The 25064-nt window shown below is 40.3% G+C and overlaps 1 protein-coding gene across 1 annotated transcript in view; it reads left to right on the top strand.

Moving 5' to 3' along the window:
• Positions 1-25064, top strand: part of PREP (prolyl endopeptidase) — a 120275-nt gene that overhangs the window by 35948 nt on the left and 59263 nt on the right. Inside the window, exon 7 of the mRNA XM_078447174.1 lies at positions 15194-15299. Within this exon, the coding sequence (XP_078303300.1) occupies positions 15194-15299 (106 nt within the window). The remainder of the gene's footprint in view (positions 1-15193; positions 15300-25064) is intronic.

Genomic DNA, 25064 nt, shown 5'->3' with positions numbered 1-25064 from the left:
GTCAGCACAGAGTCCAAGGCGGGGCTCGAACTCATGAACCACATGAGATCATGACCCGAGCTGAAGTCCGAGGCTCAACCAACTATGCCCCCAGGCGACCCTAGTTTAATCATTTTTAAGCATAGAGTTAAGTGGCATGAAGTACATTCACATCATTGTGCAACTATCACCAGCATCCGTCTCCAAAACTTTTTTCAGTTTGCAAAACTGAAACTGGGAAAGCAGTAACCCCCCGGCTTCCCAGCTTCCTGGCTCCCCGGCTCTCCCTGTCCCCTGCTGACCATCAGTCTACTTTCAGTCTATGTTGGACTACTCTAGGTGCCTCATATAAATGTCATCATACAGTATCTGTCCTCTTGTGACTTGGCTATTTGACCTAGCATAAAGTCCTCAGGTTCATCCATGTTGCAGCACGAGTCAGAATTTCCTTCCTTTTTATGGTGAATAATAATCCATTGTGTGTGCCCACCACATTTTATTTACTCATCTGTTGATGGGTGCTTGAGGCATTCCATAGCATTATTGTGAGTAATCCAGCTTTCAAGAAATACAGTGAAGATCTATCATCTGTGTATTCGACATATGTATATTCAGTTCTACTGGGCAAGTGACAAGAAAAGCAGATTTTAGTAGTTGAGGTGAACCTTCTACCGTTCTTTAAAAAGACGTTCACTCTATGTAAATTGTCTGATATAATCTTTACCAGAGCCTTGCGAAGGAGGTGATCATTCCATCGCATGGACGGAGTAAAATGCCTGCTAGAGGCATTAGCTTGCAAGCCTGTGGCTGGAACTGCCTGCTGAGTGTGTTAGACTCCACAGCCTGTGTCTTCCTAACCACACGTGCTCGCCTCTTTGGTCAAAAGGAAAGAGCTCTTGCAAAAACAGCAACAATAATTGTTGAAAGGATGGTAATGACTGAAGGGATGCATCTCTGCTGCACAGAGGTACTAAAGTTGTTTAAAAAAACAAGAACTAAAGACCTATATGGTGAGTCCTAAGGAACTTCATGTTGGATCAGAGCCTCAAAAGTGGATGATGCAGAGGAAGTCCATAAGAGAGCGAGCGGGGTTAGTAAACACAAACTGGATGTGGTCTTCCTTGAAGCTGTACTGCAGCTGCCAGGGGAGTCTCCTTACAACAGGTGTCACCCTGCCACTTGCTAGCATTGGTTGCTTCATAACCATGCACCAGTGCATGTGCTGCATTGCTCTTTCACTTTTCATGGAGTTGCTTTTAGGATCGTCATTTTGAACCTTGTGTTTGGTTAATCCCTCCAACACTGTCCCAGCATCTGAGCAGAGAGCTGGTGTTACGGTGATGGTGTGCTGTAACACAAAGTAGGAGGTTTTATTCTGGTCCTGTGTGCGTAGCCCTGAGTACATCACTTCTCTCCAGATATTTCCTTCATTTCTTCCAGGGCTTTTTTAGCTCTGAAAGTCTAGGCTAGAGGATTTAGCACAACATCTCATAGATGCTGAGGCAGGCTTCCTGGGCCAGGTGGTAGCTGCTGGATGTGAGAGCAGTTTGGGCATTGTGGGTACGGTTGGAGGGCCCTCTGGGGTGAGTGGCTGAGTGTGTGGATGTGTGTGAATTTCTCTGGTGAGCTTCCATCCTTCTTTCCTTGGGCTGCTGCAGTCCAGGTTCACTGAGGACTTCCCTTTTATCCTTGATACTATCTCCTTATGACTCTTCCTTCACAGCTCCTCAGCCTTCCTGCAGGAACAGGTCTTTCTTGCTTGAGCAGTCCATTACCTGTAATGAGGAAGTGGCTTTAGTTTTTCCATCCTTGCCTGTGACAGTACCTCTCCCCAGGATGACTGACTTCTATCCAACAGAACCCATAACTTTCTGGATGCTTTTGGGTATTAGAACTGTTCGTAGTCCAAAGCAGGCTCTCCAGTTGACATGCTTCTTCCCTCTCCTTCCAGTTTGGTGAGCACATGGGGGATGGGGGGGAGGGACTACTCAACCCCCAGCTTGGTGGTTTATTTTTTTTTTTTTTCACATTAAGACTTTATTAAAGGTAGCCCCAAACTAGCACAGCCCAAATATCCATCATCAAGTGCATGAATGAACTAATTGTGGTACGTCTCTATGATGGCATACTACTCAGCAGTAAAAAGGAGCAAACTGTTGATACACTTAACAATAGGGATGAATCTCAGTTATGCTCAGGGAAAGAAGCCAGAAAAGAGGAGTACACAGTGTTGGATTCCATTTGTAGAACACTCTAGAAAATGCAGACTAGTCTATAATGGCACATAACAGTCAGTGGTTGCTTGGGGATGGGGGTGGGGAATGGGAGGGAGGGAATATGAAGGGGCAGAGGGAAACTCTGAAGGACGATCACACTGGAACATTGGAATTGACGTTGTGCAGGTGAGGCCATTCCCAGCAATGACGGTGACTCCAGGTATCTCACCTCAGTTATTCATCATGGATTAGTTTCTCCAGCGGCCATGCAAGGAGGAGGAATCAGAGGAGGGGAAGGGGATTTCTGCTCCTCTGGAGCTGTTTGCCAGCATCTCCTTGCCACAGTCTACTTGCAGTCATGATGGGTGTCTTGGTGCCGCCTCCCTCATGGCATCCTTTTGTAGTGAGATCCCCTCAGTTCTGTTCTGTGATGTGGACGATAAACTCTCTGGCTCATATTTGTGTTGCCTCCCAAGGCTTCTGCTCCTAGCAGGGTTCCCTTGGGATTGCGCCTCTCTGCAGCTCCCCTCTTCCATCCTGATTTCTGCAGAGACCTTTCAAGATGTCTGGAGGCCAGCTACCTTCCCGGTGCCTCTCATTCCAGGGAAAATGACATCCAGGGCTTGCTCCATCCTGGAAGGTGGGTGGTGGTCACCACTGTTCTTTCTCCTCACCTGCCAGCCAAGGCCCTCTGGCCCTCAGTCCCCTCAGCTCCCTCATTCCCTTGGGGGTAATGTGAAACCTGTCTAGCATTTGCCTTCAAGGGACAGTGGTGTCAATTATTTAACATAGACTGTGAGGCTTTAGTTGGAAGGCAGGGTCGTGGGACAATAGAAATTGTCATGTTTTAGAAGATTCTACCAGATCAGAAAAAAATTACTTTTATTTTATTTTATTTTAAAGATTCGCAGAGCATTTGGGGGAACAAGGAAATCAAGTATTTTGAGGCACTTTTCCCAGCAGAGGGTGCTCTAGATGAAGATTCTGAAAATGTATCCGGTACCTTTAGGAAGGATTAAGGAGAAAATGCCCAGCCTCTTTGTGACCATCTAGCTGAATTCTATATTGAGAACCTAATTCTGTCATAGCTAATTCTTGAAAAAAAAGTTTCTTTTCACAAAGGTAATCCTAATCTTAATGTTTATCACATATCCCTATTGCCATTTTTATATGTTCACTTGTGATCCCTAATAATTCAAATATGTGTCTATTTGTGTGGACATTTATATATTGTACGTACATTACACACGTATTATAAACGTACATATATGTTGCACTATTTTATATATACACATGTTATACTACGTTAACATGTAAAATCACTGCCTGATGCTTGACCCTGTGGGCACAAAGCCAACATTAATTTCCTCACCCTCCCTCCCCCTGCTGAGGTCTAGGCACATGAAGACCCTCGAGGCCTGGTGTGCATCTAGCTCTGCCTGATGAAGCCTACACAGTAATGTCCAGTTGTCCCTCAGGGAATGCTGCCTCACCTGCCCCGTCCTCGTTGGGTAGTTTGGACTTGGAGCAGCAGTTGTCCAGCAGCTTTCTTCCTGGTCAGCCCAGTTCCTGCATTCATTCCCCAGATGCCCAATAAGCCGTTGCCTTGGGTACAGCACTGTGCCAGGGCCAGGCAGTGCTCGAGAGCAGAGACGGGCATGCTCAGGCCTTTTGGAACATGTTTTTGTTATAGGAAACCATTACGTATAAACATTTTTAAACGTTACTAAGGGGCTTAGGGACTCATGACAATTCCCACCATGTTCAGTTTGTGTGTCATTTTTAAGGGACTGTTGTCCTCTTGACCTTAACTTCAGTAATTGAGCTGGAGGCTGTCAGAGTGTGTCATTAGTGAGCCTTCATTTCCTTGTGCTGTACCAGAGAGCCATGCACTCTCTACTAGCTCCCAGAGACTGATGATTCTCTCTGTTCGTCATGGGAGTGGCTGAGTGGTTGTCTTTATATCAGTCCTGGGGTGGATTCCTAACCAGACTTGGCATGTCCCCGGCTCATCACCTGTGTCCTCTCTTTCATCAGCACTGCATGGCGTGGTAATATCCATCATGCTGATTAGCGTGCGGGAAAATCCCAGCAGCATGGTTGGGAAGAAAAGTCAGGAAACCACACAAAAGACCTGAATGTGAGTAAAAAGCTAGAAAGCGGTGCTACTCTATATACATGAACTAGCTCCTGACTGGAGTTAGTTGGTTTATGTAGTAGTAGGGTTGGATTTGCTGATCAGTCACTTCTCACCTGACCCCTCTTGATCAGTAAGGGAGAAAAGAAAACAAACGGCACATTCTTAAGTAATCAAGCTTCTCTGCCAGACAACCAACCAGGTAGATTGGAAACAATGGCAGCTACATCATGTCAAGACCCACATTGCTCATTTTACTTTGAATGCGTTTTCTTTTCCTAGAGTTCTCTGTCACATCTGTTTGTGGCGTATTGAGGAACACATCGGATAGTATTTGGGTCGATTTCTGTTATTCCCCCATTGCTGTAGTACCACATTGTATTGGGAGAGCTGCGAAATCTGGTTTAATGACTACCTGTTGAAAATGTTTTTGTTAACACATACCACGTGAGCTTAAGACTACTCCTGTTGTTCTGTATGAATCTGTCTCCTGTTTTTCTTACAAATCCCTAATCAGTTCCCTAAGTGAAAAGACATCCATAAATGTAGATGATAGTTTGACCTTTAAAAGTTTTCATAGGTTAAGTTTTGGAAACATACTTAATATTAAAGAGATGATGTTATGATTCACTACTATTATGAGAGGAATCCAAAGGAGACTGTGAAATAAAATTGATAAATTTTTCCTGCTCTGAAGGCACATGATTAACTCTCAAGGCTATTAAAATCCATTTTCACTCCTTTTGTTAACTTTCCAGACAATTTTAAGTCTCACTGCTTTTTAGCATACTTTTTTTATATACACAATTCTTTTATCATAATACATAAAAAAATACTTTCCCCAGTTTGAAAAGGTGCATGTAGATTCAAAATATGAAAAAAAACCTTTCTTTACTTCCTGGGTTCTAAATGGAAATTATTATATGTAGCAAAGAAATTTCATGTCTGTGGAGATTCGGTTATTAACACAAGACCACATGACTGGAGCTCAGTAGCTCTGGCATAAGATCGTTCATGAGTCGTTCTTTGAAAATGGTAATTTGTTTGATGAAAGTCCACTTATTCTCTCCCTATATATAAATATCAGCTCTGTGTCCTGTCATTTTGAAAGACAACTTTGTAGATAAATGACTAGGAGTTTAAAACATTAATAAGTGATCTTCTGTCCATTTTCTCCTAATATGAGATGAAGAAAAGCTAGTTGATTCAGGTCATTTGGAAAGCCCAGCTGTTCTTATTGTATAGTATTGAGACTGAGAATAGCCAAATCCAGTGACTTTAACATTTTTATGATGCTGGTAATAATAATACATAATAATACAGGTTTATTGCTTAAAATAAAGTATAAGTATCCCGTTCTCTGGAGAAACTATTATTGTCATATAACTTCTGTTTCACACTCCCCCCCTTTTTTTTTAATGGTTATTTTTATTTTTGAGAGAGACAGAGCTATGAATGGGGGAGGGACAGAGAGAGAGGAGGACACAGAATCTAAAGCAGGCTCCAGGCTCTGAGCTCTGAGCTGTCAGCTGTCAGCACAGAGCCTGACGCGGGGCTCGAACTCACAAACTGAGATCATGACCTGAGCTGAAGGCGGACACTCAACTGACTGAGCCACCCAGGCACCCCATCACACTCCTTTCTATAAATGAATGGATGGTGAAGCTGCTGACTTCTTGTAAATACGGAGCAGCCTGACCCAGACCCTGTTCTGAGTGGATAACCGTCACACCTACACAAGGCATTCTTATTTGGGACTAGATTCCCCCGAGGTGTATTCTGGTTGCTGCGTATTTCTCTAAATTCTGTGATGTTAATGGCTCCTGGGTTTGTGGAAGTTATATTCCTGAATGTGCTGAGTCACGTGAGTTTTGTGTTTGTTGGAGCAGCATATAACATAACAGAATAAAATAATAAAATACATACTCCATCTTATAGTTTGAATGGTGTCTGTCAAGAGTTTCCTTGGTAAATACTACTATCTCCGTGTAGCTTAACACCACAATATACACAATTAAAATTTCTTCGTGAATGACTGTGGCTTCTTTAATGAAAGTATAGTCTGAAAACCCCATACCTTATGCCATTTTGGTAAATATCAGTGAGTATGGCAGTTGTTACTGGGTACCCTCTTCAAAAACAGAAGCCCACACTTAACAAAGGTTTTCTCGAGTTAGCATAAAATATGCCAAAATGAGAAACCACAGAAGTTAGAAGGGAACACTTCTTTCCACGCTCCTGTGACCTCTTTGTTTGGGAATTTTCCTGGATCAGGGCTGCTTCCGGGCTAGATCTGAGGGGGGTTGGGAGTTCTCAACCTAGTTGATTCACAGCCCTGCGCTGCATTCTTAGGTGAGCACCTTATCAGGGATCAGCTTGATAATCTGGTTCTGCATCTGCTGACTCGTTTCATTTCTAGCTGATGAACTGGGAGAAAGGCACTGCTTGTTGCCTCCGCCTGGGGACTGCGTGGAAGCACAGCAGTTGTGGGCTGTGCTAGTTTACACACCATGTGTGTACAGGGTGTTGTGGTGCCTTGCATGCTGCCACAGGTCAGGTTCCTGGGAAAGCAGACTCGGAAGTTGAAAGGGAGTGCTTTGGAAATCTCCACCTGTGCTGGGGAAGTGAGAGCAGAAGAGGAAGGGCTGAACTGTGTGCAGTCATTACAAAGACCTCAGCCAGTTCTGCAGGGAGCTCTCCAGTTGGGTTGGCCTTCAGCATTTTCCTGACTGGGGGCTGAGGGGTCTGGGCTTTCATACCCTTGCATTAATCAGTCATTGCCTGTGGGAAGAACCCGAAAGAATTTGATCTTGAGAAAGGTGGTTCTCTCCAACCCGAGGACAAGCCTAGAGGTTCTTAGCTGAGCATCCCAGCACCCAGCAGACCACGGCATCCACTGCACATGCTGATGTCCATTGGCAGGATGTGCACTTGAGAATGAGTTTATGTAGCTCCTGTCAAGTACTGCTCTGTGAGCCAGATAGCTACACCAATGAGGCGGTTGTAAGAGGGTAAAATTCAAGCAACCATTTTGAGGGGAATTCTATTTCTCTTTTAAAAGAGAAACCTTCTCTTTTGGGGGCCATCCCACCCCCATATCCTCCTCAGATCTCATTCTTTCTCCAGCTTCCCTCCCTGTTAGCTGCATTCTCTGCACTCCCGCCACACTTTGCCCTTCATGCTATCAGTGCTCCTACCCGAGCATGAGCTCTTGAAGGCCTGTTGATCTGTGTGTTTCAGAACCTGGTCAGCAGCAGCAGACTCTCAGTAGATATTAGGAGAATAAACAGCCTCAGCCCTGACTCCCTGAATACCGGATGGCTGTGTTGGTGGCATGTTAGTTAAATCGTGTCTTTGGGAAAGGGGATGGCAAGTTGTTTGGCACCTCAACTCCTGTGAAAACCGACCACTGTGGTGACATTAGCTATCTCCAGTCCCACCCACCCAGAAGCAAGGGGTGGTGGCTGGGGTGGCTTTTGCATTTGTTTCTGTCTGTTAAGGTTCTCCTGGTTATGGATAATGAAAAGCTACATGGTAAAGAATGGTTATTTATGGGGGCACCTGGGTGGCTCAGTTGGTTAAGCATCTGACTTCAGTGCAGGTCATGATCTTGCAGTCTTGCACTGTGCTGACAGCTCGGAGCCTGGAGCCTGCTTTGGATTCTGTGTCTCCCTTTCTCTCTGCCCCTCCCCTGCTTGTGCTCTCTCTGTCTCTCAAAAATAAATAGACCTTAAAAATAATTTTAAAGAAAGAATGATAGCTTTCATCCCTGCTGGTATTGTGTGGAATGCAGTTAGTTACTGGATTTAATATCCACAAATGTAAATACTTGATTTACAGTGATTCTTTGAATTTTTTGTTAATGTTTATTTGTATAAAAGGTAGATTTTCATGAAGTAAGATCATTTTGACTTAAGAAAAATTAGTTTGAAACAATATAGACATAAAGTAGAAGGAAGCTGTGGAAGGCACAGAATTAAGAATTATGTATTTCATAATTGGCCACACTGGCGTTATCCCAGCCTCGTTGCAACAAGTCAGTGCTTTTGAATCAGATTAATTGCTTCCAGAGAACACAGTACTCTTGCTGGTATCATTATTTAAGGAAAAAAAACGGTATTTTGTGAACTGGAATTTGTAGTGTTTCGTGAAGGCCAGATCGGGCCCTTGACTCACCTGCTTTTCTGTTTTCTTTTTATGTGGATCTCAGAAAAGTTACTTTTTTTCTGTTGAGATTTAAGTGTCCTCCTCATCAATAGTATTTTTCTCTTTTCCTCCCAGTGAGCTCCAAAATACGTTTTTTAAATTGCCTTGTAGTCTGAACGTGAAGCCGTGGTTAAACATGCATTGCTACAATTTTAGTGGATCAAGGTGTATTTCTAATCTATATATTTTGGGGCAACAATGACACGTATTTTGAAATCTGTCATTTTGAAATGACACTGATTTTGAAATCTGAGACCTTGAGCATTTGAAAATTCAGAGTTTCCAGTTTAGCAGATTTGTTTAGTGGCTATGGAACATCACTGGACTGTGACAAGAGAGTTACGGTGAAAAAGAGAGACTTAATTGGCATCCCAACAGCAATGTACCTTGGGGTTTCCTGCCTTAGATTAAATATAAACTGCTACAATATTTAGTTCAGCCAGAAATCCTGAGAAAACCTCATTAGATGTGCTTGAGACACAGCTTTCATCAGAGGTTTGGTGCGATTCTGACAGTTGAGTTTTACTGCCCTGTCTTTCTGTTGGCTGAATCACTACAACTCAGTTAACCACCATTTATGATTGCGATACTTTAAGCACTAAGCTATAAAAATTCTGTCTTGATTTAAAGGACAAGAGAACAAAAGTCTGAAGTATTAATGAGGCTGCTTTTCATTACATTTAATAAAGTTATGATGTAAGGTTGCTTGATGACATCAATATAGGACCATTTAAAAATAAGGTGGAACTTGGGGCATCCGGGTGGCTCAGTCGGTTAGGCATCCAACTTTGGCTCAGGTCATGATCTCATGGTTCGTGGGTTCGAGCCCTGTATTGGGCTCTGTGCTGACAGCTCAGAGCCTGGAGCCTGCTTCAGATTCTGTGTCTCCCTCTCTCTCTGCCCCACCCCTGCTTGTGCTCTCTCTCTGTCTTTCGAAAATGAGTAAACATTAAAAAAATAACATTAAAAAATAAAAATAAGGTAGAACTAAAATTCTAGTCATGAGTTTATTCACTATGTATATGAAAAGCTTAAGGAAAGTACGTAAAAACCTAGAAATAGGTTATATAACTCCCAAAGTCAAAGAAGGGACAACGTTCATAAATTTGTATCAGGGGCGATTGGGTAGCTTAGTTAAGTGTCCGACTCTTGATTTCAGCTCAGATCATGATCTCATGGTCATGAGATTGAGCCCAATGTTGGGCTCTGTGCTGGGCATGGAGCCTGCTTAAGACTTTTTCTCCCTCAAGGGGAGCCTGCGTGGCTCAGTCAATTAAGTGTCTGGCTGCAGCTCAGGTCATGATCTCATGGTTCGTGGGTTTGAGCCCCACATCAGGCTCTATGCTCACAGCTCAGAGCCTGGAGCCTGCTTCAGATTCTGTGTCTCCCTCTCTGTGTTCCTCCATCACTCATGCTGTTTCTCTCTCTCTCTCTCTCTCTCTCTCTCTCTCAAAAATAAATTGAACATTAAAAATTAAAAAAATATTTTCTTAAGATCACTTTTCTCCTTCTCTCTTTACTGTCCCCAGCTCTTGCTCTCTCTCTCTCTCTCTCTCTCTCTCTCAAAAAAAAAAAAAAGAGAAAGAACGAAAGAAAATTTATATTAATACAGTGCAAAGAGGAAAGAAGGGAAAGCAAGGTGAATACTCAAAATTAACATGGAAGCCAGTACTTCAGCATGACAATTAATGAAAATGGAATACAAATTCTGAAGTTGGGTTTTTTTAAAACTCAGTCAAATCTAATGTTCTTTTGCAAGAGACCCACTTAAAACATAATGACAGGTAAGTTGGAAATACAGTGAGGATGAAAATGGAGAAAAGAATTAACGGAAATCAGAAATTTATGTAAGGATTCTCCAAAACTGACGATATCTGAAAAGACTGTAAGGAGCCAGCAAAAGATAGAAGAGAATGTACCTAGAGTCATTCGGTATTATGTATAATTTGTGGCAAAAACCCATACAGCAAAGTATGATTCATGTTTGTGAAAGGAAACTGTTTCTGAACTCAGAAAAAAAAATGTCACCAGGAAAGAGCAGCCAAATTGAACAGGATTTTCTAGAATATTTGATGAAACTAACTTCTTTGGAATCTCGCTTCTATTTCACAAGTACAAATTATGTCTGTGCTTTAAAATGATTTTTTCTGAGAAAGCGATGCTTAACTTAAGACATCCAACGTGCTGCCAGGTGTTTAAAACAATGGGTATTTTAGACATGCATAGCTGTTATGACTAATTTATAAATGCAAAGAACCAAACTGACAAACAGCTGGTCTACCAAAATGACCCTGTAGATAGACAGTGGATGGACATTTTTGGAGAGCTGGAACCTAATTCCTACAAGTCTAAGCACTTGCTGTTGGTGGTAAGTAAAATCCTAAGTGTTCCATGCTCAGGCACTCTTGTCTAGATGACATTTCGCTCGGTATTATCACATTGCACTGATAGAAGGAATCAGCATATGTGGGCGTGATGGGGGCAGCGGAACAAGTCAGAGTGAACTTTTGATGGTTTCACTTCTATGTGAAAGAAAAGAAGCATGCCCCAAAGGCTGCAGGTAGTTCACAGAAGTATTATTGGAATAGAAAACAGAAACAGTAAAAATACCTTACTGTGTAATGAGACAGAAAGAAATATATCACTATGTTTTTTAAAACTTTTTGTATTATGTTTATTTGTTTATATAGAGAGCATGCGCACAAGCAGGGGAGGGGCAGAGAGAGGGAGAGACAGAATCCTGCCCGTTATGTTTTTTATTAATTATGGGTATTCTCTTTTAAATTAGTTCTACCTTAATTACATTCTTAATTTTTATATCTGTGTATTTCAATCATGCACAATAATGTACTCTAAAAAGAAAGTGTAATTATACAATAAAGAATTAAAAATGAGTTAATGGGGCACCTGGGTGGCTCAGTCCGTTGAGCGTCCAAGTCTCGATTTCAGCTCAGGTCATAATCTCACAGTTTGTGAGTTTGAGCTCCGTGTTGGGCACTGCGCTGACAGTATGGAGCCTGCTTGGGATTCTCTGTCTCCCTTTTTTCTGCCCCTGCCCCTGCTTGTGCTCTCTCTTGCTCTCCCCCCCCCCCCCCATAATTTTTTTTTTTAAAAATGAGTTAAAAAATTATAGATATATAATGACAGTTATTTGCTTCTGGCCATGACGGTGTAACCGGTCTTAGAGCAGCCCTCCTGCCATAAACAGCTAGAAAACTATACAAAATAAAGCATTCATTTGCAGATATTGGTCAACAGGCATTGCTGGACTATCATCTGTAAGAAAGACAAATGCTGTGATTACCCTGTATTTCTGCCTCTCTGGAGCTATTTTCTGGAGTCTGGCACAAGGAAGGAAGAACCCACAGAGTACTGCAGTCTCATTGAACTTGGTATCCAAAGAATTCAGGAAGACTGAAGCCACTGGAATTTGCGGGCAGAGTACCAAAAGGAGGGAACTACCACTAAGTTCCAGAAATCTGCCTTGGTATCCCTTTGTGTCTTTGTGGACTACTAAGTATATGCATAGAATGAAACTTCGTGATTCAAGCTTATAGGGTGCTATAAGCCAACAAGTAACAGGTCTGAGAGACTGTCGCTTTCTGACCAAAGTGAAAAGACCTTGTGAACATCTGGGGTGTTCACTGGTACACCAGAGAGGCCATGCCTTTGCAGTGAGGCTGTAGATGTTTCCCAGCAAAGCTTGAAAACAAGTTCCGAGTGATCGAGCTGACCCCCTAACACATTAACTGCCTCAAAACTTTTTAAAGGAATACAAAAACAAAACACTAAAAAAATCCAGACCACATTCAAAATGTGTAGAATCCAATTTTAAAAAGTTGCTAAGTGTGTAAAGAAGCAGAAAAATGTGACTTATAACCAGGGAAAATAGTAGCCAATGAAACAGATCTCGAAGTGACAGGCAGGATAATGAGCAGAGACTTTAAAAAAAAAAACTGAGAGGCACCTGGGTAGCTCAGTCAGTTAAGCCTCCAACTTTGGCTCAGGTCGTGATCTCACGGTTCGTGGGTTCAAGCCCCGCATCAGGCTCTGTGCTGACAGCTCAGAGCCTGGAGCTTGCTTCGGATTCTGTCTCTGTCTCTCTCTGACCCTCCCCTGCTCATGCTCTGTCTCTGTCTCTCAAAAATAAATAAAATGTTTAAAAAATTTTAAAAAACAACTTATAAAGTAACTTTTAAAGGATTTAAGAAAACATTAGTATAATGAACAAAGAAACAAAAAATTCAAAAATCAACCAAACATTCTTCTAGATGTGAAAATAAACCATCCGAATCAAAAAATGCTCTGCATGGGCTTAACAGCAGTTTAGATACTACAAAAATGTCAGTGAATTTGAAAACAGGACAATTGAAAATAAACCAAAAAGAAAAAAACTGAAACAAAAATGAACACAGCCCCACTGACCTATGGGGCAGTGCTAAGTGATCTAACATTGTGTATCTGAAGTCCTACAGTAAAGTGAAGGGACACAAAAATGTAAAGGAGGGAAAAAAAAAAGGCCAAAAGCGTTACGAATTTGATAAAATAGACAAATCCACAGATCCAAAATGTTCAACAAATCTCAAGCTACTACAGCAAAGCCCATTATTAATTTGCATTAAAACCTAAGATAAAAATCTTAGTTTTAAGATTAAAAAAAAAATCTCACGAGCAGCCAGAAAGAAGAAAACACAAAATTACATGCAGTGAGAAAAAGATAGAAAATTACTTCTCATCTGAAACAATGCAAGGCAGAACAGAATGGAAAGACACTTTCTTAGGCCTACCTTGACTACCATATTTAAAAAGTTACAGTTCCTCTCCCCACATCCTGCCTCCCTTACCTACACCTGTTCATGTTCTCCATGGCATTCATCATTTTATAATATGCTACATAATTCCATACTTATCTTCTCCAGTAGAATGTAACTTTTTTTTCCCTGATTTGTTCACTGATATATCTTTAAATGTCTTGTACATAATGGCTGCTTAGCAACTATTTGTTGAAAAAACATATTAACAGTTGTTGGTAAGTATGTTAAGATTCTCCAGAGAAACAGAACCAACAGAATGTGTGTATACACCTATAGGAGAAAGATTTATTTCTAAAGAATTGGCTAATGTGATTGTGAAGGGTAGGTTGGCAGGCTGGAAATCCTGAGTTTTCAGTTTGAGTGCAAAGGCAGAATTCCTTTTTGCTTGGGAAAGTCACTGTTTTTCTGTTAAGGCCTTCAGGACTGATTGGATGAGGCACACCCACATTATGAAGGGTGATCACCTTTTAAGAGTCCACCAGTTTAAATGTTCATCCCATCTAAAAAACACATTCACAGGGGCTCAGTCAGTTGAGTCTCTGGCTTCAGCTCAGGTCATGATTTCACAGTTCATGGGTTCAAGCCCCGCATCGGCTTCTGTGCTGACAGCTGAGTCTGGAGCCTGCTTTGGATTCTGTGTCTCCCTCTCTCTCAAAAATAAATAAACAACAACAAAAACAAAAACACCTTCACAGAAACATCCAGAGTAATGTTTGACAAAGTACCTGGGTACCGTGGTCTAGCCAAGTTGATACGTAAAATTAGCCATCACAGTAGGATATGGAAAACAGGAACTGTTACTCACTGTGAAATGTAAGATATAAGTTGGTGCAATCATCTTGGAAAATTATTTGGCCACATCTAAGAAAGTTGAATATGTGAGTGTCTTACCACTGAGCAAGTTTACTTCTAGTTATACACCTGGAAACACACACATAAGGCCACAAATAAACGTGTTCACAACTTCTCTGAAGTGTGGCTTGTGATAGGAAGAAAATAGAAATAAAACATCTATTCGTGGGAAAATAGATCAATTAATTGTGGCATATTTCTAGATTGAAATACTGCATAGCAGTTAAAACAAATGAATTAAATATACATATATTGACATGGACTAATTTTTTTAATTCTGTTGAAAAAAGTGAGTTACAAAAGGATGTGTGTGTGTGTGTGTGTGTGTGTAGAGAGAGAGAGAGTTTGATACCACTTATATCAATTTGACAACTCAAAATCATAATATATCGTTTGTTTTATGAGTTTACCAAGATTCTTTTTGCTACCTGAGAGTCTCCTATTTGATTCCGTAAAGGAAATCTACAGAAGCACAGGCTTTTGATCTTCGACGTCTTGCTGTAGAGGTGACTAGATACACAGAAAGAGTTGTTCCACAGCAACTGGCTGATGCCAGCAGTATGCACCACAGATAAACTGCATCATGCCCATTTTGCTAATTCTTACTCATTCACAACAATTTTAATATCTGTAACCCGTGACAAAATTTCAAAGTCAGAGATACTGATATTCAAAATGACAGATTGCATCTATTTTCAGTTAAAGAATAGACTATAAATTTAAATCAAAATCACATTGAGTCATGACGTTCAGTTTTATCTATTGATATTTTCTACTTAAATATTTCACTGTTTTTTAAACTGTGATGTAAGAGTAAAATAAGTTAAAGCTGATGTTCATCTTTTTTTTTCTAACTTTCTTAGCCACACATAAATTTGGAATGAACATATTGCATTTGAGGTTAACCTTTAGTTTTTACTTAACCGTGCTTTCGCAGAAAATATTTTCTAATCAGTCCCCTCCCTGCACTGTTTTTATTTCCTTCCTAGTTGTCTGACGATGGTCGCTATGTCTTATTATCAATAAGGGAGGGATGTGATCCAGTAAACCGACTCTGGTACTGTGACCTACAGCAGGAATCCAATGGCATCACTGGTAAGTTATCTTTCAAACAGGTAATTATTCCAGAAAGCTCAATTAAAAAAGCAATTATTTTGGTCTTCTAATTGATTTCCCAAGAAACCTTCCATTCAACCACATCATCTCAGTTCATATTTTTTCTTTCAGTATTGTTCCATAAAATGAAGAAAAATTGAATGAAGCTTTTTGTTGGCTTTAGCATTTTCTCCATAGATTGAGGTTAACCATATGCTTTGCGTATGACTGTGAAAATGTCCTGTGCATATTGCAGTTGAAGAGTGTTAAGGAGAAACTAGCCCTTTGGTCTGTAAAGCATTATAATTGTCCAGATGTAATGGTGCAAACTGTCACAGGCTAAGGTAAGAGACCAGTGAGAATTTGCCCGGTTAACAGATTCTTAAGACAGTTTCTTAGCACTGAGCAGCATGCACAATAACAGCCTCGTTTTGCTTCCTGGAAAGCCTTCTACATCATGATAGCAAGCATATACCAGCTAGTTACAAATTGTGGAGGTGGCTCATTTTAAATGTTGTTCCCTTTGAACATCTATGTCATACCAGCACCATCCTCGAGCATTAAAGCTCTCCAGCTGCTTAATGTACTGTGCTGAGAATTCCCAGACCCAACAACTCTACAGATATGCTGGCACTCAGATAAGGACACCAAACTAATCACCCTGTGTTATGGTTAATGTAAAATAAATATATTTTAGATATGGTGACACAGATTTTCAAACTATACAATATTGAGTACATTTCTAATTATTAATTAGATTACTTCATTATTGGTACCTAATTTTGTATTACATTATGATAAGAAAATATACAGTTTTTTCTTTTCTTATTGATCGGGCATTGCATCATTTTTAAACGTCCCTGAGCAAGATCGGCATCCTGACATTCTTAGATACTGCAGAGCGCCATTCACAGATACAGCAGCATGAAGTCCACAGATTTATTCAGGTGTGAAATATATATCCATTTCATGAAGATACGTGTGGGTTTGGTTTCTTGTTTTTCTGTTAAAAAAAAAAAAGATGCACCCATTTTGATCTCAAAAGAAAATTGGATCAGCCACATTAGTTTTCACATTCTTTGACAGGAGCAAAGCCAGCACCCAAGAATTATTCACTTGAGTTGCGAGTCTAGGTGTACCCAGAACTGGACCTCTGAAGAATGAAATCCGAAAGGAGCAGTGACTAGCTGTTTCTGTGCTGTCATCTTGACAGTGTTCCTGTGTGAGTCCAAGATGGTGGGAAGGACTTAGCCTTTCTCCAGTTTATTAAAAATTCTAGTTACAGCGACCTCCCTCCAGAGAGTGCTGGTTTCATTTCCTACTTATTACCTTGTTATATCTTTAAATTATTAGATAGACTTGTTATTAAATGATACAGGTTACAAAAAACACAGGTTGCTTAATTTACTCTAAATACAGAGAAGAGAATTTCTTCCTGGTACTCTGAGCTTGGATTGCTGTGTTCACTTTAATAATAGTAATGCAGTGAGTGAAACTTCCAAGGGCTGGCAGAACTGGAGGAAACCTTGTTTTCTTCCAAACCTCTCAGTCCTTATCTGTTTGTTTTCACCTTATATACTTTTTATTCCATGATTTATCATTGCCTCTTTACTGAGGAATTAGAAAACGGCCTGTGGGGTGGCGTCTGGGTGGCTCAGTCGGTTGAGCCTCCAACTTCAGCTCAGGTCATGATCTCACAGGTTTGTGGGTTCGAGCCCCGTGTCGGGCTCTGTGCTGACAGCTCAGAACCTGGAGCCTGTTTCTGATTCTGTGTCTCCCTCTCTCTCTGCCCCTCCCCAGCTCACGCTCTGTCTCTCTCTCTCTCTCTCAAAAAAAAATAAATAAACATGAAAAAGAAAACAGACTATAGGACCCAGAGATTGAGATTCTGGAGGGAAGACAGTGCAGAGATTCACTAGGCCATCACGAATAAAATTCCAGACACTGTAGCCCTGGATGAACATGAAGGAGAAAAAAGGGACACATCTAAGAAACCATAAATGGCTATGATGCATTCAGATAGGAAGATCCTATTTACAAAACAAGCCAGGTCGTGGCCTGCCCTCCCAATTTGATCTTTTCCTTGAATTACCTTGTCTTCTCTGCTTCTTAGGTGGTTTTGTTTTTTTGGGTTTTTTTTGCAACTTGGGTAAAGAGCCTAGGGCAGAGTAAGCATTCAGTAAATGTTAGCAATTATTATTTTCTAAATTGTTCTCTCTTTTTCTTTTTAATTCATCCAGAGGAACTTTAAGGTTATTTTGTCATGATCTGAACAGCTGTATGTTTGACTAGGACTGTGTATAAACTTATAAATTTATTTGATATTAGATCTCTCGGTGGAACCACATATTTCTTTTGTTCTTGGTCTTTTTTTTTTTTTTTTCCTACTTTTATGTAAGCTCTACACCCAATGTGGGTCTTGAACTCACAGCCCCAAGATCAAGAGTTGCATGTTCTACTGACTGACCCAGCCACGTGCCCCCTAACCACATATTACTTGTTAAAGTTATCCCTAGGTGTTTTGTATTTGTGAGCTATTGATGGCTTGTGAAGGTGTCTGTCAGGGTTTAACCAGAGAAGCAGAGCCAGTAGGAGATCTACATTAAGACATGTATTTCAAGAAATGGGCTTATGTGATTGTGGGACTAGGTAGGTAAGTCTGAAATCATTAGGGCAGGCCATCAGGAAGAACAGGCTGGAACTCTCAAGCACAGGCTGAAGCTGCTGTCCACAGGTAGTATTTCTGCCTTTTCAGAGAAGCCTCAGCTCCACTGATTGAATCAGGCCCACCTAGATTATCTAGGATAGTCTCCTTTGCTTAAAGTCAGCTGATCATGGTCTTTAATCACATCTACAAAATACGTTCACAATAACACCTAGATTAGCATCTTATTGATTAACTCAGGACATTAGACTAGCCAAGTTGACCTGTCAAAAACACCATCACGGTGACCTCATGGAAAAAGCACATGGAGAGGAATAGAGTTAACAAGTCTTACAACACTAACCTGATTTCATTTTCTAGTAAGGTTATTAAACTGACCAGTGTTTGGCATTCATTGAGGCACTTAGAAAAATATGTGATATCCTATAGACTTTGAAGTGTATAATAGGATAGGTGGATTTGAAGCTGTTGATTTACACACTGATATGCATACTGAACGCATTAGAGAATGTTTTCCACTAATAGCTGCTAAATTCTGGGGGTAGCTGGGCCTGCCATCTTTTTTTAATTATTGCTTTACTAGCATTAAGTTTGTGGGTAACGTAAACCTCAGAGTAGTTACTCTTTCAAATGGCAGTCCTGGGATTCTGAAAGCTCTCCACAGTTACAGTGATTGGCCATTGCTAATACAATGACATGGAAATCCATTTCCATCCTTGGGTTCAAACTCAGTTGCATAGGACAAGATCAGAGAGATCTTGTTTTTTTGTGTTTTGGTTTTTTTAAATTAATTGCTTGTTTATTATGAGTCAATGATAGGATTATGACTATTTAAAGAAACAAGTACTATGTGTCAGTTGAACTGTTGAAGACATTAAGTGAAGCATATTTAGTTTATAACAGGAAACACATAGCATATTGAGATAGTGATCATTAAAAATTTTTAAATAACCTCTATTAATTATAGTTGGATATATTGGAACAATAACCAGAACACTTTCAAATCAGATTTGAATTTCAGTCTCAGCTCTATAACTAAATAACTGGTGAACCAGGCATGGGAATGTTTTCTCTCAATGTTTCCATTATTTCCATGACTACAGATGGGGAAGTAATACCTACTTCATGAGGAATTGTGGGGAATAATGAAGAGGTATGGGGCTGGGCTTAGCAGAGTTCCTGGCATATAGTAGTTTCTCAAGGAGTCCTCCTTTCTTTTTTCCTTTGTTTCTTGCCTGAAAGAGGAAGACTTGGAATCCGGACACTTTGGTTTTGGGTAACACTGTAAAATAGATAGAGAATATCCTAGTATAAATGGTTATCTTCAGTATCAAAGCTACTCTAAACATAGATCTTGGTGTTGACTTAATTTTCTGCAAAACCAGATTCATAATAAAAAAAAGGTCCTTTCATTGACAAAAATGTAAATAGGTGTGCCTCTAAGTGTGAGACTATGTGGGAAATGGTCTAATTGTATAGGTTGATAATTGAAATTTTGGGAGTTTATATGCCCAGTTGGTAACCATGACTACTGCCAGGGATCTTTTTCTTGCTATTTCCTTACCTACTCTTCCATTTTTGTTATACTTTTAAACTAGGGGAAGAATAGTTAACATTTAACTTAAATGCTAAATGTGCTAGTTAACTATTAGATGAGTTAGATTTGGATACCCGGTGACTGAAAACTGAATCCAATGTTATAAAATCCTTCATTTTTAAAAAATTTTATTTATTTATTTATTTATTTATTTATTTATTTATTCATTCATTTATTTTTGAGAGAGAGAGAGAGAGAGAGCGCGTGCACATGCACCCACAGGGGAGGAGCAGAGAGACAGGGAGAGAGAGAATCCCAAGCAGGCTCCATGCTATCAGCACAGAACCCGACACGGGGCTCTCAGTCCCACAGACCAAACCAGAACATAATGACCTGAGCTGAAATCAAGAGTCGGAGGCTTAAAAGGGACTGAGCCACTCAGACACCTCTGAAATCTTTCATTTTATATTGCTGAAATTTATATCCCTTTTATAACCTAAAGCCTTTTTGCTGTGATTTCAATCCTTTTTACCTTAAAGGCAGGGAGAATTCTCAGCATTTTCATGTAAATTAATTCTTTGTTTATTAGGGCAGGGCTAAATTGCTTGTCAGAAAAACTAAATAATTTCATTTAAATTTTTTTTTTTTTCAACGTTTTTTATTTATTTTTGGGACAGAGAGAGACAGAGCATGAACGGGGGAGGGGCAGAGAGAGAGGGAGACACAGAATCAGAAACAGGCTCCAGGCTCCGAGCCATCAGCCCAGAGCCTGACGCGGGGCTCGAACTCACAGACCGCGAGATCGTGACCTGGCTGAAGTCGGACGCTTAACCGACTGCGCCACCCAGGCGCCCCTAAATAATTTCATTTAGGTAGCACTTTGTAACTTTTCTGTGAACTTTGTCTCCCAAGAAAATCCTCTACCCCTGTGCATTTCAAAATGAGAATCACAAAAAGCACAAAAAAGTAGCCAATGGCTATATAATATCATAGGGAAAACACATAGAGAAAACAAAACTACATAAATACAGGATGGAAAAAAAGTCTTAGAATATTGAGAGTTAAAGGAGTTCCCTTTGAAACTAGATTCCTTTGTCATTTACATTTGTCGAGTAAATTTGTTTCTCTTCCCCAACCTGCTGACCATTTTCCTGCTCACCACTCTGCCTGATCTCTCAACCTGTTACCCTTTGCCTCACTTTGGAGAACTTCATTTCCGCCATTTACATGTGTAGTATTTTTACTTAATAATATGAACACATCTGGAAAGGTGCCCATTGCCTTTCCACAGGAACTGCACTTCAGGTTGGTGGCTGCTCCTTTCCTGACCTTTCTGAGCAGGAAACTCCTCTGCCTCCCCCATTTACCATTGTGTAGAAACAGCACCAGACAGATCATCTAGGCCTTAGAAGTTTGTTTAAACAATTTCCTAGGTGTTCCAAACAGCTAAGCAAATGTCTTCCAAAGAATATCACACCCCCTCCCCTCCATGGGCGCCTGAGTGGCTCAGTCGGTTGAGCATCTGACTTCAGCTCAGGTCATGATCTTTGGGTTCACGAGTTTGAGCCCCACGTCAGTCTCTGTGCTGACAGCTCAGAGCCTGGAGCCTGGTTTGATTCTGTGTCTCTCTCTCTCTCTCTGTCTGCCCCTCCCCCGCTCACACTCTGTCTCTGTCTCTCAAAAATAAATAAACATAAAAAAATTAAAAATCTATATATATCACCCTCCCTTCTGTGTGATATTCTGGCTGCCAGAGACATGTTCTGAGTTGCTATCTTCTTTCTCTGGGGGAGGAGGGATTTTTGCCCTAGCAGTTACCACAGGGTTGACACCTTTTCTTCTGCAGTTGGCTTTTCTCTTCCTTTCCCCTATTCTTATTTCTTTTTTTCACTGTGCAAAAACAAACAACAACAACAGAAACACTTTGTGTGAGTGTTTGTGAGCTGCATGAGATCGGGGACTTTGTCTTGCTCCCTGGAGTGCCCAGCACCTAGAACAGTGCCTGACAGATAACAAGGAGTCTGTCCTTGGCCAGATGTTAGTCAGACTTCCCTAAGCCCTCTTCTCAACCAATCCTCAGCCTTGGTTCCTCAGCCTCCTCTCCTTTGTTGGGCCAGCACAGCTCAGTTGTAGCAAGAATCTCACTAAATCAGTTTAAAGAGAATCTCCTACCCTCCATATCTGATCACCCTTAATATCTGATCAAATTCCTCATTCCTCCCCTATGTGATATCTGATTACCTTGACCTGCCTTCACCACGAATATTAGTAGGTTGTTTTAACTAGCACCCCCCCTACTCCATGTGTCCTCTTAGTGACCACCCCTCTGTCCATTCTGCTCATTGGCTATAAATCCCCAGCTCCCTTTTTTGTATTTGGAGTTAAGCCTGATCTCTCTCTCTCTTATTGCTGTAGTCTTAACACCTCTCTCGGGAGTCCTGAATAAAGCCTTCTTTACCATTTTAACAAGCGTGAGATAATTTTTTTCTTTCATGTAGACTCCTAGAAGGTGGGTACCAGCTTGTCTTGAATGATGTTGTTGTTTATGGCTCATGGTGCTCAGGTGGCCCTGCTTTATAAGCCATCCTCCATCAGTCACTGGTCATGTTCCTGTAAACATTTTGAATCTTCTCTTTTCTGGCCTCCTCAAGTTTTTTTAGTTAAATTTTTATCCTTTATGAAACCCTGAGAATGATGAATAAGTACAGACCATGAATAAGTACAGACCATATACTCCAGTTGTGTATATTGTATGGGCAGAAGTTTTTCTTTCTCTTCTTCTGTTCCTTGTTTAAGATCAAAAGTGAAGAACCACTTAGGACACCAGGCTGGCGTGACAATTTAATAGTCTGCAGGAGAAAAGACAGCTGGGTCTTGACTCCTGTGATTCTTAATGTGATTCATGCCTGCAGATTAGTTGAAATTAATCATCCTGAACCTTGGAAGCAGATGATTTGTGTCTGGATTTTCGTAGTTATATTTTCTGTATTTAATTAAGAATTTTCAAAATTATATATATATTTCATTTCCTAAGTTTATTATCCAATTTGAATATGCAGTTGACCTTTGAACAACCCAGATTTGAACTCTGCAGGTCCACTAAACGTGGATTTTGGGTTTGTTCTTTTTTTTAATAATAAATACAGTATTGTACTATAAGTGTATTTCCTTTTATGACTTTCTTAATATTCACTTTTCTCTAGCTTACTTTATTCTAAGGATACAGTATATAATACGTATAAGATACAAAATATGTGTTAATGGGTTGGTTATGTTATCAGTAAGGTGCCTAGTCAACAGTGGAATGTTAGTAAAATTTCAGGGGAGTCAAAAATTATATGTGGATTTTTGACTGCAGTGGGTTGTTGGTATCCCTAACTCCCACGTTGTTCAGGAGTCAACATATATATAAAGTTACTTCATATCAACTAAATTCAGAATAAATTTTTACAGATTTTCTATATTATAGTTATCAGGCCTTAGATTTGCTCTTTTTTCAAATATGTGGACTTAAAAAACTTTTATTAAAATTTCATTTATACATTAAAAATATAAATGATGGTTTTCAAGATACTTTTATGCATCTTTATCTGGGTGTTCAGTATAAATATTTAACTTATATTTCTAAATGTTTTTACTGGAAAAGTCTGAGACCACTATTTTAAAATTTGGTTGCTTCTGTTGTCTCACACTGTCAACAAATATATGTAAGTCTCAGTCTAAACTGTGGGATTGGGTAAGTGTTACATATTTAGTTACAAAGCACGCGTGTAGCATGTATCAGGTGCCCCACTCTGTGCCGTCATTCCTGCTGGATGGTCTCTGTGAGGTCGCCAGTGCACAGTTTCGGGGCTTATCAGCAGTGCTGTGACCTAGCACACATGCGCAGGCTCACAGTTGGGACATCTCTGCGGTCTGAAGACTCTAAACGCCCTCCCTTTCCCCTCTGTTTTCTTTCTTTTGTTCCCTCTCTCTTTGGTTCTTTCACTTTTCTGTGAAAGTTCAGATCCTAATTTCCTATTGTTAAGGTGAACAGCAACAAAAGAGATGCTGACCATTTGGCCCTATTCTGAATGCATTTAAACTTGTGTTAGAAGTTTTGAAATAGAACCCTTAGGAAGCATTATTAGGTGAAAAGCACTATCAATGTCTAAAGTCCGTGTTAGTAACGTAACACACTTAGCACACCAACGTAGCCATCTTAGGACGGGCCTGAAGTTGTCTTTGCTCCTATCTCAGCATTTATGGAGCATTTGGCAGAAACGACAGATGGTGCTGACATGACTGATTTTTGTCAGGAAATACCAGCTTATCTTTACTTCATCCAGACTTTCACTAACCTGTCTCTCTGCTTTTTCCTTTTTTGCTGAAAATTCGATCCTTTTAGACTGATGAAGTTTTCAGCACTCAGCCTGTCTTTGTTTTAGTGCTTCCGTGTCATTAATGAAAAATGGCTCTCTTCTGCATAAAAAATTAATCTACAGTACATGCTACGCATACCAAGGAAGCTCGGTGTTTTTGGACACTGAAGTTGTTCCTTCAGCTGTCTCTAGCTAATGCAGGGCACATGACCTCTTGTTTCTCGGTAGCTGAGACAACGCTGACTCATGTTTCATGCTTTACGGGGCTTGGGCATCTTTTGGGGGTGGTGTGGAAAGGGGGAAATAAACATTTGGGAAACTTGAAACAAACAAGTTGTCCAAAGTTTAGCAAACTCAGCTGAGTGTTAAGAGCCAGCCCAACAGGTGAGGAGGGCTTCTGTGAAAGGCAGGGAGTTATTAAAAACTAGTATGTGTTTCAGAGTGGGAATGTAAAAAAAGCAAAAAGAATTGGAACATCAAAAGATAGCATAAAAATAAGCAAAACATTAATTTTGAAGTAAAATATAAATAAATATAAAAATATAAGTAATAATGACAAAAGTAGTATTTTTTTCTAATTTTAAAATTAGTGATTCTAAAGGCTTATTCTAGGAAAATAGCTACGTGCTATGACAGATGGAAATTAGATTTTAAAAGTTCACTATTAACAAGTCATGCTGTTCAGAAGCCACATTTAGCTTATTTTTGCCATTTGAAGAATGTTGGGATTATTTGGAATAGTAGTAAGTATTGACTATTTAACATTTTCTGCGTGCCAGATTCTGAGCTACAACTGTAGATAATTCATTTAGTCTTCTCAACAACCTCTAAGGAGCACATGTTGTTATCTCCAGGAAACTGGGGATGGTGAGGCCAGTTCACTTCCCTGATGCCACGCAAAGATTCAGACTCAGGTCAGTTGACACTCCCAAGCCCGTGTTCTGACTGTCACTGTGAGGCAGCTGGGATGGAAGGAAGGTGTCAGGCCAAGGAGAACAACAGCGTTCTGCCCTCCAAGTTTCAGAGCATGACTTCACTTTGCATTTGTTTATTGTTATTGTATAGTGTTTCATAAAGTATAAAAGCACTTTCAGCTCCTGTTGCTAGAGAGCTTACAAAACATTTTCTATGAAACAAAGTTAATACCATTGATTTTAAAAGGAAGCAATAAAAAGTAATGAGTCTGCTCTAGGGAAAGCATA

The sequence above is a fragment of the Panthera onca genome, chromosome B2, assembly GCF_046562875.1.
Source record: "Panthera onca isolate mPanOnc1 chromosome B2, mPanOnc1 haplotype 2, whole genome shotgun sequence".
NCBI classification, from domain to species: domain Eukaryota; kingdom Metazoa; phylum Chordata; class Mammalia; order Carnivora; family Felidae; genus Panthera; species Panthera onca.
The sequence above is the reverse complement of the archived record's forward strand: the minus strand, read 5'-3'. Positions and strand labels throughout refer to the sequence as shown.